At 45.1% G+C, this 20154-nt stretch overlaps 1 protein-coding gene across 13 annotated transcripts in view; it reads left to right on the forward strand.

Annotated features, from left to right (window-relative positions):
- The window catches only part of mycbp2 (MYC binding protein 2), a 286672-nt gene that overhangs the window by 222815 nt on the left and 43703 nt on the right, over positions 1-20154 (forward strand). For 8 of the 13 annotated variants that reach the window (XM_024388610.2, XM_024388613.2, XM_024388617.2 and 5 more), the window contains 10 exons: positions 1801-1911; positions 2403-3986; positions 4266-4435; positions 4793-5037; positions 5382-5549; positions 5705-5862; positions 15041-15258; positions 15946-16104; positions 16544-16704; positions 18280-18436. In XM_024388610.2, coding sequence (XP_024244378.1) covers positions 1801-1911; positions 2403-3986; positions 4266-4435; positions 4793-5037; positions 5382-5549; positions 5705-5862; positions 15041-15258; positions 15946-16104; positions 16544-16704; positions 18280-18436 — 3131 coding nt within the window. The remainder of the gene's footprint in view (positions 1-1800; positions 1912-2402; positions 3987-4265; positions 4436-4792; positions 5038-5381; positions 5550-5704; positions 5863-15040; positions 15259-15945; positions 16105-16543; positions 16705-18279; positions 18437-20154) is intronic. The other 5 variants (XM_024388615.2, XM_024388622.2, XM_024388621.2 and 2 more) reach the window with 3 other exon arrangements.

Consider the following 20154-nt stretch of genomic DNA (forward strand, 5'->3'; position numbering starts at 1 on the left):
TTTCATGAAGCTCCCGACGAACAGTTCTTGTGCTGATGTTGCTTCCAGAGGTAGTTTGGAATTTGGTAGTGAGTATTGCAACCGAGGACAAACCATTTTTACGAGCTACAAGCTTTTTCACTCAGCTGAACAGCGTTCCACTTACCTTGTAACCCCATTTACTTATAATGGTTTGAGACATCTGGGACCATCACGTGACCACCTCCAGGGGACCATGACATAACATCCCAAGAACGTTCAGGGGACCTTCAGGGGACCATGACACAACGTCCCAAGAGCATCCTAAAAACGTCCTCTGGGATGTCACCGAGACAAACTAGGAACTAGACAAAACCTCCACAACATCCCAAGAAAATTCTGGGGACTTTGTGGCCCTCCCAAAATGGGACTAACCGGGAACGATACAAAGGTCCCCCTGAGAAAGTTCCCTTGGGGCCATCGTGCGATGTCCTAAGGACTATTAAAATAAATGTCTTAATCATCCTAAAAAAGTCCTGACATGGTCCTCAGTGACTTCCTGGGAAAGTTCCCCCAGAGAACGCTCTCTTGAGACCATCACGCAACGTTCTTAAAATGTTCTCAGTATGTCAGTGGGATAACGTCATGCCGCAGCCCTTAAGTGAACCAATGGGATCGACGTCCACTATTTGCTGGGAAGTCACCCCGCTTCTCTTGGTAAACGCATCACTGTTTCTACTTTTAAACATGAGCTCTATAGCTCCCATCCCTGCTTAGAACTCTCAACCAGCCCAGGGCTGCACTGCAAATGTCAACTACCTTAGTGTCATCTATCAGATATGAATTTAGGAAGCATCGTTTTGTGTTCGAGTTACTGTATTAGTTTACCACATTCATTGTTTTTCTTTCTGGATCTCTAAAACACTGAACTAAATGCCTAGAAGATGTGTCAATATGACCAGACTTACTAACCTTAAGGCGCAGCACACGTGGTGCTCTAATGAGAAACATGGTCAGATTAGTTGATATTCTCCTTACTATGTATATGTTGTATTTTTTATGGATCCCCATTAGATGCTGCCTAAGCAGCTCTTCCTGGGCATCAGCAGAATTAAGGCAGTTTATACAATTTTAAAACATTACAATACATGCACAGATTTCACAACACACTGTGTGCCCTCAGGTCCCCACTACCACATATCTACATTACTAAATCCATGTGTATGTATATTGCGTATGTTGTCGTGTGTGTGCATGCATGTGTCTGTGCCAATGTTTGTGTTGCTTCATAGTCCCTGCTGTTCCATAAGATGTTTTTGAATCTGTTTTTAAAAAATCTAATTTAACCTGTGTGCCAGTAGTTTAGACAGACAGCTCGGTGCATTCAACATGTCAATACCTCTCACAAATAAAAGTAATGATGAAGTCAATCTCTCCTCCACTTTCAGCCAGGAGAGATTGACATGCATTTTACTAATATTACTTACTATTAAGTATCAATAAAGTATAACATGTATCAATATGTTTCCATTCACTCCATTTTCCCAGCCCCGGGCTCAAACTGCTGTCTCCCAGCCTTAGTTCATGCATCTCTTACTACCTTTTTTTTCTGTTCTCTTATAGCTATCTTAACTCCAACTGCCTGTCGTTCTGACTCTCCGTCTTCTGCTCTCCCAATGGTCATCCTCTCCCTCCTCCTTTCTCCTCCTGTGGTGATTCCTTACCTGTTCTCTCTCCCTCCTCCTTTCTCCTCCTGTGGTGTTTCCTTACCTGTTCTCTCTCCCTCCTCCTTTCTCACTGTGATGGTGTCCCTGTATTCATGTCCTGTGTTTTACCCTGTAGATGGTTCTTCATCACACAGCCTTGCATCTTCTCATGAGTGTGTGCACAAAATCAGTATGTCCGCGGCTGGGCATGGTTCTGCTCTCTCATCTCTCTCTCTCAGGCAAAAGGGTGGGTAACATACAGAATGCATGAGTCCTTCAGACTGAACACTTTCTAAAGACCAATTATATAATAGCCTGGGGGACAGTGTTGGGCTGGGCTTTTCTCATTTGTTGCACCATGATCCTTTTGCTACCTCTGTCCATGTTAGGGGCCTTCAGTGAATAGATGGACAGACCTTTCAGACATGCATAGGTTGATTTTAGATCATTTGAAAAACATATGTCACTATTTCAAGGCTCTTCTGAATTGCAGTCACTTACTAAAGTGAATTGGTCGACAACTTTCCACAGTCTGAGGCTACTTATTTTTTTAAACATTTTTTCAGACTTCTCTTCATTTCCTCCCAATCGTTTCATTTTATTTCCCTTTCATAATCCCTCTTGTTTTGACCCTTAAATGTTGAGTGTTGTACTCTGAGTAAACTGGATGCGCTGCCTTTTACACTAAACCTCAATGAGTTATAGTATTACTGTTTCTATTTTGTGCCTATCTACTAGCCTCTAAACAACGACAGAAAAGCCACTCCCCAAAACTGGAGGGTGGACGCTCCTCGGACAACTCCAAAAGCAAAGACCTGTCGGCCAGCGAGGCACTGATCCTGAGGTCAGACACGGCCAAGCTGCGGTCAGACTCTCATAGCCGCTCTCACTCGCCCAACCATAACACCCTGCAGGCGCGGAAGGCCGAAGTGCGTGATCGTGACTCCACCGGGCTGCGCGCCGAATCGCCCAACCCAGTCTCCCGCTCCTCTTCGCTCAAGCAGAAGGGCCTGTCCTCCTCCTCGGGGAAGTATAGCCCCTCTATCACCTCCTTGGTGTGGTCCTCCTCCCCACAGCATGACCAGAACCTCCCTCCCAAAGTCAGCCCCTCCACGGCTCTGCTGGACCCGCCCAGAGAGAGATCCAAGTCGGACTCGTACACACTGGACCCGGACACCCTACGGAAAAAGGTCCCTCTCGCCTCGGAGCCACTGAGGGGAAGGTCCACCTCGCCTAAACCCAAACTATCTCCCAAGGACAGGTGCAGCAAAGGAGGTGACATGAACATGGAGAACCGCAGCCCATCACCCCATGTGACCCAGGAGGACCTCCACAGGGAGGTGGTGATGTGTACGTCTATTGCTCTTCTTTCCGATGATGAAGGAAATGATGAGAACGTTGACGTGAGCAACACAGAGGAGGGCTCTTCCAAGGTGCACTTCAGCATCTGCAAGGTGCCCATCAAGGATGAGGTGGAGAGCAGTCGCTCGTCTGCAAAAGTCAGCCGCAAGACCTCCAGCCGCCACGTGCGTCCCAAGAAGGACAAGTCTGGCCCGCTCTTCAAGGGCGAGAGCTCATCAGGGCTCACCAACACCACCAAGCAGGCTATGTCGCCCTCGGTGGCAGAGTGCGCCCGGTCGGTCTTCGCCGCGTTCCTCTGGCACGAGGGCATTGTCCACGACGCCATGGCGTGCTCCTCGTTCCTCAAGTTCAACCCGGAGCTGACCAAGGAGCACGCGCCCATCCGCAGCTCGCTGGGTGGCCAGGGCGGCCAAGAGGAGAAGGAGAGCAAGCTGATGAACCGCCACTCGCTGGAGATATCTTCGGCCCTCAATATGTTCAACATTGCCCCACACGGGCCCGACATCTCCAAGATGGGCAGCATCAACAAGAACAAGGTCCTGTCCATGCTCAAAGAGCCACCACTGACTGAGAAGTGCGAGGACGGCAAGGGGGAGCCCGTCTCCCACGAGGTGGCCACTCATCCCTTCATGAGGGCCAAGTCCATCCTGCCGCTCACACTCCAGCACCTTGTTGCATTCTGGGAGGACATCTCCATGGCGACCATCAAGGCAGCCACCCAGAACATGATTTTCCCCAGCCCGGGCTCCAGCGCCATCCTGAAGAAAAAGGAGAACAAGAAGGACACTAAGAAGTCCAAGAAGAAGAAAAGAGATCAGGCGGAGGTGCGCCCCAGGGGGAACCTGTTTGGGGAGATGGCCCAGCTGGCCATCGGGGGACCAGAGAAGGACACCATCTGTGAGCTGTGTGGGGAGTCGCACCCCTACCCTGTCACCTACCACATGAGGCAGGCCCACCCAGGTAATATCAACAATGTTGGGTTAGCTTTTATTCCATACGTTTAGAAATACACATGCCATGTCACTGTGCGAGGTTAGCCTACCTCTCACATATAAAGGTCAAAAGAAAGCTGAACATGTCTTCATACCGAGGTGGATGGTGGCTAACCCCATGACACCGTATACACTGTAGCTCTGCTCGTACAGCAGCACTACTCAATATGATCTTAGCATAAGATACATGTATCTATGTTCTATTTAAGTCTGTGGATCTTAGCATCATCTGGTGTGTTTTGGGCAGGTTGTGGTCGCTACGCGGGAGGCCAGGGCTACAACAGTATCGGCCACTTCTGTGGGGGCTGGGCAGGAAACTGTGGAGACGGAGGGATCGGTGGAAGTACCTGGTACCTGGTGTGTGACCGCTGCAGGGAGAAGTACCTGAGAGACAAGCAGACTGCTGCCAGGGAAAAGGTACTGTACTGCTCAACGCTTCAATAGATGTTTTGTACCTTTACACATGCATAATAATTTAATACATTTGTGTAAGTTAATAATTTCATAAAATTATTCAAGCTTATGGGAACTTAACAAATAATTGGGTAGTTAACGAACATAAGCCCTTAACAATCAGGATTTAACACTAACATATTATGCTCAATGTATTTATTTCTCACTGTAAAAGTTCAAAGGATAACCTTACTCAACCATGTGCTTTCATAAACAACCTTGGTAATATGCTAGTGACAAGTCATACAATGCATTATGTTTCCCCAAACTTCGACCTCTTTAACCACCACTTAAATTGAATCTCTCTCCCTACCCATCGAGGTGAAGCAGTCGAGGAAGAAGCCCCTGCAGTTGAAGATGCCGCGGGCGCTGCCCACCATGGAGGCCCACCAGGTGATCCGTGCCAACGCCCTTTTCCTGCTTTCCCTAAGCAGCGCCGCCAAGCCCAGCCTGCTGTGCCACCACCCGCCGCGCCCACTTCACTCCCTGCTGCCCAGCCTCAAGGAGGGCGTCTCCGACGAGAAGCCCAACAAGATGGGCTGTCTCTACCTGCAGATGCTGGCCAGGTAAATGATAGCTATTGTGATGATGATCAAATTGAAAAGCACTGGAAAGATTGGGAGGGAAGAAATGTAAGGTAATCTCTTTTTATATTTGCCTCCCAGACAGTCTCCTTCTCTTTTGGTTTCATGTCCTTTGGGATGGCATTACACTTAAAGCGCTGTGGCAATGTTAGTTGAAGTGATGATGATCATACATTTTGGTTGTTTATAGTGTCTTATCCATATCTCATGGACATATTACACAGTGAAAACAGTCATGGAATTATTTGCTTTGAGGCAGCATCCACATGAATAAACCCAAAATATTTAAACTACATTGGTACGTAAACCTGTCTCCCCTCTTCCAGGCAACACACAGAGAACTTTGGTGGGTACCAGGATGACAACCTGTTTCAGGATGAGATGAGGTACCTACATTCCACGTCTGTCCCTGCACCCTACATCTCAGTCACCCCCGACGCCTGCCCCAACGTGTTCGTGGAGCCCGAGAGCAACATGAAGTCAATGCCACCCAGGTAACACACACACCTCTTTTTGAGAGTAGAGATGAGCAGTCTGATTATGTCTGTGTTTATTATATGTGGTTGTAGTGTATGTCATATCTGTGTGCGAGGGGGACTTGTATCAGTGTGAAACAGATGGTCAACATTTCTGTGTTCGTCTCTTGCAGTCTGGAGACCAGCCCAATCACAGATAGTGACTTGTCCAAGAGGACGGTGTTCCAGAGGTCTTACTCTGTAGTGGCCTCTGATTATGACAAGAAGCACTTGGCCTCTCCGGCTAGGGTCAAAGCCGTGCCCAGACGGGGATTCCACAGTGGGGATGCAGGTGGGTAAACCTTCCCGTAAACCACCAGACCAGAGGGCTTTGGGCCCTTAATATTATTATTATTAGGGGTTCAGCAGCGAAAATGTTAATAGGAGTAACAACATGAATTTGTGCATGAGGCAGAAATAATGAGGTGCGATTCGAGTTTTGCCATCATCTGGAAGACGGTGTCCTTTTTGGGTCAGTGGAGGAAAGGGAGAGCGGAGGGTTGTTGAGAGACGGACCCTCAGTCTGCTGCTCTTCTCCCTCCGCTGAGACTGACCATCAGATGCAGGCACGAGTAGCCCAGTAAAATAAAAAAGCTAATTTAGATGTATGCTCACTCAGCTGTGCCTCACAAGTAAATACAACAACTGTTCATATAGCCTACCAATTTTTTACTTTTAAATATGTTTGAAAAATGGTCCAAACAAGAATGCATTGGCAGGGAAATTCAAGCAAAATCACTATACGGTGATAATGTATTTGGTCTATATCCTACTGCACAAACCTCATCTGCTACAGTTCTGTTTTTAACAGGTTAATGTTGCATGACATTGTATTAAGTAGATCTTGCATCAGAAAGGTTGGTGACCACTGCCCTATTGTGTTTCTTCTGGATTATTATTATTAGTATGCCGGTTCTTCTTGCCAGGAAAATTCACATGCAAATTCCTGTGAGATGGTAAGGCCAAGGAGGGTGCAACTTGACATGATAGTAAAGACCCTTAGTCCACACCCTTTCATGCGATGCCATAACAATTGGCCACAACAGGCGATTGAAATTGAAACTTTAAAAGGTTGTGCCCCTCACCCCTTATGACCTAGAGTCCTGAAAATTCAGTGTGTAGGTCCCACTTCTCACAAGGAACAAATTTACCTCAAGAACCCATAAGGTACACCATGATGAATTTCCACCATTTTGAATGTTGTTAAAAACACTCAAAAGGCTACTCCTCTGTCCATTAATGCTACAAACAAAATGTGGGGCCGTCCAGTCCATCATTAGAAATGGTCCAAAATACACTATACATACAAAAGTATGTGCATACCCCTTCAAATGAGTGGATTAGGCTATTTCAGCCACACCTGTTGCTGACAGGTATATACAATCGAGCAAACAGCCATGCAATCTCCATAGACAAACATTGACAGTAGAATGGCCCTCCTGAAGAGCTCAGTGACTTTCAACGTGGTATGATCATAGGATGCCACCTTTCCAACAAGTCAGTTTGCCACATTTCTGCTATGCTAGAGCTGCTCCGGTCAACTGTAAATGCTGTTACTATGAAGTGGAAACATCCAGGAGCAACGACGGCTCATCCGCAAAATGGTAGGCCACAAAAGCTCACAGAATGAAGCATCTTTCTTCACTTACAGCACTCACTACCACGTTCCAAACCTCCTCTGGAAGCAACGTCAGCACAAGAACCGTTCGTTGGGAGCTTCATGAAATGGGTTTCCATGGCCGAGGGGCCGCGCACAAGCCTAAAATCAGCATGTGCAATGCCCAGCGTGCCAAGCGTCGGCTGGAGTGGTGTAAAGCTCACCGCCATTGGACTCTGGAGCAGTGGAAACGGGTTCTCTGGAGTGATAAATCACACTTCACCATCTGGCAATCCGACGGACGAATCAGGGTTTGTTGTATGCCAAGATGGCATTGCAGTCGGACATGTCTTTTTGTCTTGTCCTGTCGCGTGTATATATCTCCCTTTCCATCTACGGACTGAAAATACTTCCTGCAACCCGCCTCACTCAATGTGGTACGGATCTGCTATTTTTATACTTTATAACTGGAACCCACATCAGAAACTAGCCAGCTTACTAGCTAGAAGTCAGTTATCCACTGCTTGTGGTCATCACTGTTAACTCGGACATCAGCCAGCCTCAGCCCGGTCAATTCCTGCCAGTCTGCATAGCGCGATATCAACCCAGAGCATATCGGACTGCTTTTTCCCTACCATATCTCCGGATTCCAACCTCAAGCTCTGAACCTTTACACCAGATCATCGCAGCTAGCTAGCTGCTATCTGAGTACCTACTCCTGGCTAACGTCCCTGTCCCGAAGCAAGCACCATTTAGCCTGGAGCTAGGTCCATCTCCCGGCTAGCCAAAGAGATTCACCAGCCAGTTCTTGGGCTACAATACCTCTTTTGCCAATTGGCCTGGACCCCTTGACTGCCGACACAGAGCCCCCCGATCCATCACGACTGGTCTGCCGACGTAACCATCCGAGGGGGTTTCAACAGGCTCTTCCGTTGCGATGTCGCCAGATGCCCATCTGCTAACCCCGGCCCGCAAGCTGTCTGAATCGCCGTGTCTCCAGCTCGCCAAAGCGTAGTAACGACCACTGAATTGGCTCCCTGACTCATCTAGTGCTACTCATTGGACTCTATGATCACTCAGCTGCACATGCCTCTCCCTAATGTCAAGATGCCTCATCTATTGCGGTTTCGGTTAGTGATTATTGGCTTATTTCACTGTAGAGCCCCCAGCCCTGCCCAATATGCCTTTGATAGCCCTTTTGTTCCACCCCCCACACATGCGGTGACCTCCCCTGGCTTAACTGGTGCCTCCAGAGACAAAACTTTGACAACCAGTTCTTATAGCCTTTACCCTCATCCTACCCCTCCTCTTGTGATGTAGAGGTTAACCCCTGCAGCCCCCAGTACCGATTTACTAGACAACCAGTTATTATAGCCTTTACCCTCATCCTACCCCTCCTCTGGTGATGTAGAGGTTAACCCCTGCAGCCCCCAGTACCGATTTACTAGACAACCAGTTATTATAGCCTTTACATCACCAGAGGAGGGGAAGGATGAGGGTAGAGGTTAACCCCTGCAGCACCCAGTACCAATGTACTAGACAACCAGTTCTTATAGCCTTTACCCTCATCCTACTTCTCCTCTGGTGATGTAATGGTTAACCCAGGCCATGCAGTGCCTAGCCCCACTCCCATTCCACAGGCGCTCTCATTTGTTGACCTCTTTAACCGTAAAAGCCTTGGTTTCATGCATGTTAACATTAGAAGCCTCCTCCCTAAGTTTGTTTTATTCACTGCTTTAGCACACTTCGCCAACCCTGATGTCCTATGCGTGTCTGAATCATGGCTTAGGAAAGCCACCAAAAATCCTGAAATTTCCATCCCTAACTGTAACATTTTTCGACAATATAGAGCAGCCAAAGAGGGCGGAGTTTGAATCTACTGCAGAGAGAGCCTGCAGAGTTCTGTCATACTATCCAGGTCTGTTCCCAATCAATTTGAGCTTCTACTTTTAAAAATCGTTGCCACTTCTTATAAACCCCTTCAGTCCCCAGCTGTGCCCTAGACACTATGTGAATTGATTACCCCCATCTATCTTCAGAGTTTGTACTGTTAAGTGACCTAAACTGGGATATGCTTAACACCCCGGCCGTCCGACAATCTAAGGTAGATGCCCTCATTTTCATACAAGTTATACAACCCTAAATCTGTAACCATGGGGACCCTCTTAGATATCATCCTGACTGACCTGCCCTCTAAATACACCTCTGCGGTCTTCAACCAGGATCTCAGCTATCACTGCATCATTGCCTGAATGCGCAATGGGTCCGCGGTCAAACGACCACCCCTCATCACTGTCAAACGCTCCCTAAAACACTCCAGTGAGCAGGCCTTTCTAATCGACCTGGCCCAGGAATCCTGGAAGGATATTAACCTCATCCCGTCAGTAGAGGATGCCTGGTTGTTCTTCAAAAGTGCCTTTCTCACCATCTTAAATAAGCATGCCCCTTTAAAAAATGTAGAACTAAGAACGGATAATGCCTTTGGTTTACCCCAGACTTGACTGCCCTTGACCAGCACTAAAACATCCTGTGGCGTTCTGCATCAAATAGCCCCCACGATATGCAACTTTTCAGGGAAGTCCAACCAATATACTCAGTCAGTTAGGAAAGCTAAAGCTAGCTTTTTCAAACAGAAATTTGCATCCTGTGGCACTAATTCCAAAAAGTTTTGGGACAACGTAAAGTCCATGGAGAATGAGAGCACCTCCTCCCAGCTGGCTAGGAAACACTGTCACCACCGATCTATCTACTATAATCGATGATTTCAATAGGCATTTTACTACGGCTGGCCATGCTTTCCACCTGGCTCCCCCAACAGCAACTTGCCCCCCCCCCTGCTTCTCCTTCACCAAAATCCAGACAGCTGATATTCTGAAAGAGCTACAAAATCTGGATCCCTACAAATCAGTTGGCTAGACAATTTGGTCCCTCTCTTTCTAAAAAATGATCCGCCGAAATTGTTGTAGCCCCTATTACTAGCCTATTCAACCTCTTTCGTATCGTCTGAGATCCCCAAAAGATTGGAAAGCTGCCGTGGTCATACCCCTCTTCAAAGCGGGAGACACTGTAGACCCCAACTGTTATATACCTATATCCATCCTGCCCTGCCTTTATAAAAATCTTTGAAAGCCAAGTTGACAAACAGATCACCGACCATTTCGAATCCCACCGGACCTTCTCCGTTTTGCAATCTGGTTTCCGAGCTGGTCATGGGGGCACCTCAGCCACGCTCAAGGTCCTAAACGATTTGATAACCGCCATCGATAAAAGACATTACTGTGCAGCCGTCTTCATCGACCTGGCCAAGGCTTTCGACTCTGTCAATCACAACATTCTTTTTGGCAGACTCGACAGCCTTGGTTTCTCAATTGACTGCCTTGCCTGTTTCACCAACTACTTCTAAGACAGAGTTGTGTGTCAAATCGGAGGGTCTGTTGTCCGAACCTCTGGCAGTCTCTATGGGGGTGCCACAGGGTTCAATTCTCGGGCCGACTCCTTTCTCTGTATACATCAATGATGTACCTCTACGCAGACGAACCCATTCTGTATACATCTGGCCCTTCTTCGGACACCGTGTTAACAAACCTCCAAATGAGCTTCAATGCCATACAACACTCCTCAGGTTTTCGGCTGCAATATCAGTTCTGTTACACTCACAGACAATATTTTGACAGTTTTGGAAACTTTAGTGTTATCTATCCTAATCTGACAATTATATGCATATTCTAGATTCTGGGCCTAAGAAATAGGCAGTTTCATTTGGGTACGTTTTTCATCCAAACATCAAAATTCTGCCCCCTACACTCAATAGGTTAAATGCTAGTAAAACTAAATGCATGCTCTTCAACCAATTACTGCACGCACCCGCCCGGCCGACTAGCATCACTACTCTGGATGGTTCTGACTTATAATATGTGGACAACTGCAAATACCTAGGTGTCTGGTTAAACTCTCCTTCCAGACTCTTTAAGCATCTCCAATCCAAAAATAAATCTAGAATCGGCTTCCTATTTCGCAACAAAGCCTCCTTCACTCATGCTGCCAAACATACCCTCGTAAAACTGACCATCCTACCGATCCTTCACTTCGTTGATGTAATTTACAAAATAGCTTCCAACACTCTACTCAGCAAACTGGATGTAGTCTATCACAGTGTCATCCGTTTTGTCACCAAAGCCCCATATACTACCCACCACTGCGACCTGTATGCTCTCGTTGGCTGGTCCTCGCTACATATTTGTCGCCAAACCCACTGGCTCCAGGTCATCTATACGTCTTTGCTAGGTAAAGCCCCGCCTTATCTCAGCTCACAGGTCACAATAGCAACACCCACCCGTAGCACACGCTGCGGCAGGTATAACTCACTGGTCATCCCCAAAGCCAACACTTCCTTCGGCCGCCTTTCCTTCCAGTTTTCTGCTGCCAATGACTGGAACGAATTGCAAAAATCCCTGAAGTTGGAGACTTCTATTTCCCTCTCTAACTTTAAGCATGAGCTGTCAGAGCAGTCATGGCTGTGTACAGGTACAGTGAATCTGTAAATAGCACACCCAACTAACTCATCCCCATATTGTTATTTATCCTCTTGCTCTTTTGCACCCCAGTATCTCTACTTGCACATCATTGTCTGCACATCTATCACTACAGTGTTCATGCTAAATTGTAATTATTTATGCTCTATGGCCTATTTATTGCCTTACCTCCCTTCTCTTCTACATTTGCACACACTGTACATAGATTTTTCTATTGTGTCATTGACTGTACAGTCGTGGCCAACATTTTTGAGAATGACACAAATATACATTTTCACAGTTTGCTGCTTCAGTGTCTTTAGATATTTTTGTCAGATGTTACTGTGGAATACTGAAGTACAATTACAAGCATTTCATAAGTGTCCAAATTTATTGAGAATTACATGAAGTTGATGCAAAGAGTCAATATTTAAAGTATTGACCCTTCTTTTTCAAGACCTCCACAATCCGCCCTGGCATGCTGTTAATTAACTTCTGGGCCACATCCTGAATGACCGCAGCCCATTCTTGCATAATCAATGCTTAGAGTTTGTCAGAATTTGTGGGGGTTTGCTTGTCCACCAGCCTCTTGAGGATTGACCACAAGTTCTCAATGGGATTAAGGTCTGGGAAGTTTCCTGGCCATGGACCCAGAATATCAATGTTTTGTTCCCCGAGCCACTTAGTTATCACTTTTCCTTATGACAAGATACTCCATCATGCTAGAAGAGGCATTGTTCGTCACCAAACTGTTCCTGGATGTTTGGGAGAAGTTGCTTTCGGAGGATGTGTTGGTACCATTCTTTATTCATGGCTGTGTTCTTAGGCTAAATTGTGAGTGAGCCCACTCCCTTCTTGGCTGAGAAGCAACCCCACACATGAATGGTCTCAGGATGCTTTACTGTTGGCATGACACAGGACTGATGGTAGCGCTCACCTTGTCTTCTCCAAACAAGCTTTTTTCCGGATGCCCCAAACAATCGGAAAGAGGATTCGTCAGAAGATGACTTTACCCCAGTCCTCAGCAGTCCAATCCCTGTATCAGTCTGTCCCTAATGTTTTTTCTGGAGAGAAGTGGCTTCTTTGCTGCCCTTCTTGACACCAGGCCACCCTTCAAAAGTCTTCGCCTCACTGTGCGTGCAGATGCACTCACACCTGCCTGCTGCCATTCCTGAGCAAGCTCTGTACTGGTGGTGCCACGATCCCGCAGCTAAATCACCTTTAGGAGACGGTCCTGGCGCTTGCTGGACCTTCTTGGGCACCCTGAAGCCTTCTTCGCAACAATTGAACCGCTCTCCTTGAAGTTCTTGATGATCCGATAAATGTTTGATTTAGGTGCAATCTTACCTGCAGCAATATCCTTGCCTATGAAGCCCTTTTTGTGCAATGCAATGATGACAGCATGTGTTTCCTTCCAGGTAACCATGGTTGACAGAGGAAGAACAATGATTCTAAGCACCACCCTCCTTTTGAAGCTTCCAGTCTGTTATTCGAACTCAATCAGTATGACGGAGTGATCTCCAGCCTTGTTCTCGTCAACACTCACACCTGTGTTAACGAGAGAATCACTGACATGATGTCTGCTGGTCCTTTTGTGGCAGGGCTGAAATGCAGTGGAAATGTTTTTGGGGGATTCAGTTCATTTGCATGGCAAAGAGGGACTTTGCAATTAATTGCAATTCATCTGATCACTCTTCATAGCATTCTTGAGTAAATTGCCATCATACAAACTGAGGCAGCAGACTTTGTGAAAATTAATATTTGTGTCATTCAAAACTTTTGGCCACGACTGTACATTTGTTTATGTGTAACTCTGTTGTTTTTGTCACACTGCTTTGCTTTATCTTGGCCGGGTTGCAGTTGTAAATTAGAACTTGTTCTCAACTGGCCTACCTGGTTAAATAAAGGTGAAATATATATATGTATTTTTTTTTAAATGCATAGTGCCAACAGTAACTTTTGAGGGAGGAGGAATAATGGTCTGGTGCTGTGTTTCTTGGTTCGGGCTAGGTCCCAGTGAAGGGAAATCTTAATGCTACACCAGACAATGACATTCTAGATGATTCTGGGCTTCCAACTTTGTGGCAACAGTTTGGGAAGGCCCTTTCCTATATCAGCATGACAATGCCCCCGTGCACAAAGCGAGGTCCATACTGAAATGGTTTGTTGAGATCGATGTGGAAGAACTTGACTGGCCTGCACAGAGCACTAACCTCAACCACATTGAACACCTTTGGGGTGAATTGGAACACTGACTGCGAGCCAGGCCTAATCGCCCAACATTAGTGCCCAACCTCACTAATACTCGTGGCTGAATGGAAGCAAGTCCCTGCAACAAATGTTCCAACATCTAGTGGAAAGCCTTCCCAGAAGAGTGGAGGCTGTTATAGCATCAAAGAAGGGACCAACTCCATATTAATGTCAATTTTTTTTGGAATGAATGTTCGATGAGCAGGTGTCCACATGCTTTTGGTCAGGTAGTTCACATCAAAAGCATATTGCATGATCTGTTTGATTTAGGAGTTCTTGATTTTGGCAAGCATGGTAAGGAGTACAGAAGTAGCTCAGACGAGGTCAGTGTGCCCAATATGTCCTGATGGTGGCACAATGGGTCAACAGCTTGAACCCTGGCATTGCTGCTTGCAACTTTAATAACTGTTATTATTCCTCTTCTACCGTAACGCAAAATTCTAATTCTTGTGAGATGGTGAGGCCCAGGAGGGTGCAACCTTTGATGGTACAACCTTTGATGGTACATGGGCGTGGGCCGGGCCACACCTTCACACACAATGCCATGCCAATTGTCCACATGGTGCCGCTATAACAACCGATTTAATGTGCACATTTTGCAAGGTCACACTCCTCACTGTGAGCTAGAGTTTTTTTTAAAGTGTTACATAGGTCCCTCTCTTCACAAGGAAAAAATATGCCTCAATCTCATAAAGTCCGCCATTATTGATTTTCCGCAATTTAATGTTTTGTGAAAAACACTCAAAACGCTAATCCTCTTGTACCGAATGACCGATCTGCACGAAAGTTGATGTCTCCCAGCGCAACATTTCCTAGGCTAAAATTTCAAACACCATTAACCAATGAACTGGGCGGGTTCTTGCAAATTTGGTGCCAATCAGTCCAGCGCTCCTGGAGAAAGACATTTGAAGGAGTTAACATCATTGCAAATTGTCTAAAATACATTGCACAATTTGTTTGATTAGGAGTTTGGATATTTGTCAAGTGTGGTTTGGAGTACAGAATTAGCTAATCCTAGGGCGATGTGTCCAATTTGTCCTGATGGTGGCACAGTTGGCCCACAGCTTGAACCAAGGCATTGCTGCATGCTGCTTTAATTTCTATATTTGTAGCACTGTCCTCCCCTCCAGATGTGGGCTCTTCTCTGTTGCGCCACCCCTCCCCGGAACTGTCCCGTCTCATCTCGGCCCACGGATCCCTCAGTAAGGGCGAGAGGAACTTCCAGTGGCCTGTCCTGGCCTTCGTCATCCAGCACCATGACCTGGAGGGTTTGGAGGTGGCCATGAAGCACGCCCTGCGCAAGTCCGCCTGCAGGGTCTTCGCCATGGAGGTAATGTCTGTCAAAGAGATACTTGTACACATAACAGTTGGCATTTTAGCATGTCCCATCAGAAAATGTGTCAAGCTCCCTGGGAATGCTAACACTAGCTGGCCATGGAGATATGTCAAAGATAGTCATACACAAGATGGTGGACAGTCAGCATTTCCCATCAGAAAATGTGTCACGCTGCCTGAAGTGCCAAGTTCATGCTTACATTAGCATTCAACAGTTAGCATTACCTCAAATGCTAATGTGATTAGCCTCCTTTTGAGGTACCTCAGTAGTCGCTAGACGGCCTCGTTAGAAAGGACAAAAGTGTAGTATCTGATATGAAAATGTATTGTTAAGGTTGCTCCCGAGTGGCGCAGCAGTTTAAGGCACTGCATCTCGGTGCAAGAGGCGTCACTACAATCCCTGGTTCAAATCCAGGCTGTTTCACATCCGGCCGTGTTTGGGAGTCCCATAGGGCAGCGCTCAATTGGCCCAGTGTCATCCGGGTTTGGCCGAGGAAGGCTGTCATTGTAAATAAGAATTTGTTCTTAACTGACTTGCCTAGTTAAATTAAAAACAATATATATATTTAAAAGGTTAGGTTAGGGGTCAACCTTTGTACATGGTTGGTTTTTGGTACTTTTAGGTCTTTGAAATGTAAAGGACTGTTTTCTGAAGTGAGTGAAAGCCACTCCCCCTCCTCAGGCGTTCAACTGGCTGCTGTGTAACGTGATCCAGACCACCTCGCTGCACGACATCCTGTGGCACTTTGTTGCCTCCCTCACCCCGTCACCCTTTGAACCCAAGGAAGAGGAGGAGGAAGAAAACAAAGACCCCGGGAACAAGAAAATGGTGATGGAGCAGGTGATGTTTGATTAACAATTCAGGAGCGAAGTGGTGGGGGGAGGTTAATTTTATTGCCGCTATCTTCACCTGTTGAAGATAGCGGCAATAAAATTAACCTCCCCCCACCACCTCTTGCTAAATAATCTCAATGAAACAAACCTGAATAAAAAAGGCTTTTGAGGTACCAGTACAAAATATTCAGATGTTTGTTTTTGTCAACTGAACTAAAACAGATGTATACTGTAATTGAAATGAATTATTCAGGCCCTATTCGCAGTCATTTCACATGATTAATTCATTTAAATTTACTTATTTCGTTATATGAACTGTAACTCTGTAAAATCTTTGAAATTGTTTCATATTGCGTTTGTTTTTGTTAAGTATACATGTACGTTTGTAGTCATTGCGTCCCTGTGTTTTTAGCTTCTTTTCCATTATGTTTTCATCGTACACACAGGAGAGAGACCTGGCTGTGTGTGAGCACCCGCTGTCTGACATTGTGATTGCCGGGGAGGCCGCCCACCCCCTCCCCCACACCTTCCACCGCCTCCTCCAGACCATCTCCGACCTCATGATGTCACTTCCTAGTGGCAGCTCCCTGCAGCAGATGGCCCTCAGGTACGATAGCCCTGTTGCTCAAAGTTTACCTCCACTTTCAATTCAAACCTGCCCTAAATTATTTAACCCTATTATGCACCATACACTTGGAACAGAGCATATTATCTTGTAATAAGACTCGAACTAAGGGAAGATATCTTAAAAGGTCAAATCCCTTTCTGTATATATATGAATAAGGCCCTATAATATTCACCACTGCTTTTTTCACTTTTTAACCTCTATGTGATCGATTTCCCTATACCGAGACGGTTGATGCTAATGTGACTAGAATACTTATATGGGTAGAAAGCTTAACTTCCTGTTAATCTAACTGCATTGCCCAATTTACAGTAGCTATTACAGTGAAAAAATACCATGCTATTGTTTGAGGAGAGTGAACAACAACTTTTCACAGGCTAATGGTTTGATACATTCAGTAATCTTGCTCTGATTTGTCATCCTGAGGGTCCCAAAGATAAAATGTAACAGTTTTGTTTGATAAAATCCATTTTTATATTCAAATGGAGGAATTGGGTTTTACAGTTTGAACCCCTGCAGTCTCTGGCTCCACAACCACCCCGCCTGGCCATCTAGATGTGTGAAAGTTAATGTATAAGCTAATGATCCGTCATGTATGTGTATATTTAAGAAAAATTATATGGTAATACAGAATTTATGTTCAATTGACCAATTCGGCACATTTGGGCAGATCGAAAATATTGTGCAGTATTGCAATGCTTCACTGGATCAATCTGAAATGGTGCACCCACTGCTGCCATCTAGTGGCCATAATCTAAATTGCGCCATGACTCCTATATTATATTATGGCCGTTCTCTTGCATTTCAAAGATGATGGAACCAAAAAACGCATTGAAAACGCATGATTTTTAGTTTGTATTATATTTTACCAAATCTGTGTTATATTCTCCTACATTAATTTCACATTTCCACAAACTTCAAAGTGTTTCCTTTGAAATGGTATCAAGAATATGCATATCCTTGCTTCAGTTCCTGAGCTACAGGCAGTTAGATTTGGGTATATCATTTTTGGCGAAAATTGAAAAAAAGGGTCAGATCCTTTATTTTTTTTTAATAACGTTCTTTCACATTCCGAGCAATTTTTCAATCCCACAAAAAAACAGCAACAAAGCACCTGTGCAAAAGAAGTCTTAAACTTCTCTTCCAGTGTCTGATTGAATAGGTTTGGTATATGGTCGTTTAGCAGACACTCTTTTATTCATAGTGGCCAACATGTGAGACAGATATTCAGTATACATGGCCCGTGCAGAAATTTATTAACCCACAACCCTGGTGTTGCTAGCACCATCCTCCACTCGGGCTCCCGAGTGACGCAGCGGTGATTGGGAGTCCCATAGGGCGGTGCACAATTGGCCCAGCGTCGTCCGGGTTTGGCCTGGGTAGGACGTCATTGTAAATAATAATTTGTTCTTATTAACAGACTTGCCTAGTTAAATAAAAGGTAGAAAAAATAATAAAAAATGTTTAAAAAATCCTCCAACTTAGCTACCACTTTACTGATCAATGTGAGCGCGTAATTCACCCTTGACCCGGAGTCTTTCCCCATCTATCTATCAGGTGTTGGAGTTTGAAGTTCAAGCAGTCTGACCACCAGTTCCTGCACCAGAGCAATGTGTTCCACCACATCAACAACATCCTGTCCAAGTCAGATGACGGCGACAGCGAGGAGAGCTTCAACATCAGTGTGCAGTCTGGCTACGAGGCCATGAGCCAAGTGAGACTAAATCCCATAGGAGATAGGGCCATTTCCCGGGACCCATATTATATTAAGCCTAGTACTGGACTAATAAGGTTTATTTAAATGGAGAATGATTTTTAAACCAGGACTAGGTTCAAGCTAGATCTGGCCCATTAAGTTTTGTGGTAGCTAGTTCGACCTTATGAAGGTTGGTAGAAAAGAGACTAGGTGAGACCACAGAAGCTGTCTGAGACCCAAGTGCAGACCAACAGATACCGGGGTTGTGTTCAATAGGGGAACGGAAAGCTGTTTTGAACCTTTTTTTATTCAGTCCGTTTTATTCCATTCAGTGCATAATGAACTTCACCCTGGATCGTCTCATACTTGTGCATTATTGATGAAATTATTATTTTTATATTGGACTAGGTTTAGGAGTTATGACATTGTTAAACCTTTTCTGTTAACCTTGATGATTTTATATTCATTGTTTCTATTTGTGTGCCTGAAATTAGAGGTTGCATTGCTGCGATGTGGTGAGCATTTTTCACACTGCGGGTCCCGCAGATTATTTCGAAACGTTTGTTTTTCTACTTTGCATTAGCCTAAGCCTACTTATTGTGGTAAAAGCACACATTTTTTGCTGCTTTAACGGTAGCCTACCTTTCCTCTCCTAGTTGGGTGTGAGAGTTCAAGTGCACCTAGTATATGTGGTATCATTGAAATAGAGTAGCTTGCCCACATGGGCAGAGAATCACGTGGCAGTTAACTCAAATATGAAATTTACTTAAATATGATTAGACTTTAGTTTACTACAGTGTCTGTAAATAAATATTGATGACGGAAAGAGTCGAGGTGCAATCGAAAAATGCATTTTCTGTAGGTAAGGCTACTATGGTGAGCGAGCATTGTGCCTTTTCCGTTTCAGAATTGATTACCCATTTATTTGTCTGCCTGCAAATTGTCCTGCTAAAAAATAGGCTATATCCTGTATGCAAAACATAGCAAGTGTCGCTGTCATCATTCTTGCTGCTTCAAGTTCAGTAGCCATACGTGCGAGATCAGGTGCGCATGGGCGGAAAAGCACGGAGCAGTTATCTTTCCAAGAAAATGTACTTTCGAAATATGATTAGGCTATAGTTTACTACATTGCCTAGAAATAAAAATTGATCACCCGTATTTCTGTTTGAAAATCATCCCACTCCTAAAAAGGTAGGCTATAAAAATAGCTCATGAGAAACTCGAACTATGCGCTCTTCAAACTACATCTAGCATATTCGCCGATATAGCCCAGTAATACAAATAGCCTAATAAACTCAGCAAATAAAGAAACTGACCTTTTTCAGGACCCTGTCTTTCAAAGATAATTTGTAAAAATCCAAATAACTTCACAGATCTTCATTGTAAAGGGTTTAAACACTGTTTCCCATGCTTGTTCAATGAACCATAAACAATTAATGAACATGCACCTGTGGAACGGTCGTTAAGATAAACAGCTTCTTTTTTTTTTTACCTTTATTTAACCAGGTAGGCTAGTTGAGAACAAGTTCTCATTTACAACTGCGACCTGGCCAAGATAAAGCATAGCAGTGTGAACAGACAACACAGAGTTACACATGGAGTAAACCATTAACAAGTCAATAACACAGTAGGAAAAAAAAGAAAGAGTCTATATACATTGTGTGCAAAAGGCATGAGGAGGTAGGCAAATAATTACAATTTTGCAGATTAACACTGGAGTGAAATGATCAGATGGT

The sequence above is a fragment of the Oncorhynchus tshawytscha genome, linkage group LG26 (genome assembly GCF_018296145.1).
Source record: "Oncorhynchus tshawytscha isolate Ot180627B linkage group LG26, Otsh_v2.0, whole genome shotgun sequence".
NCBI lineage: Eukaryota > Metazoa > Chordata > Actinopteri > Salmoniformes > Salmonidae > Oncorhynchus > Oncorhynchus tshawytscha.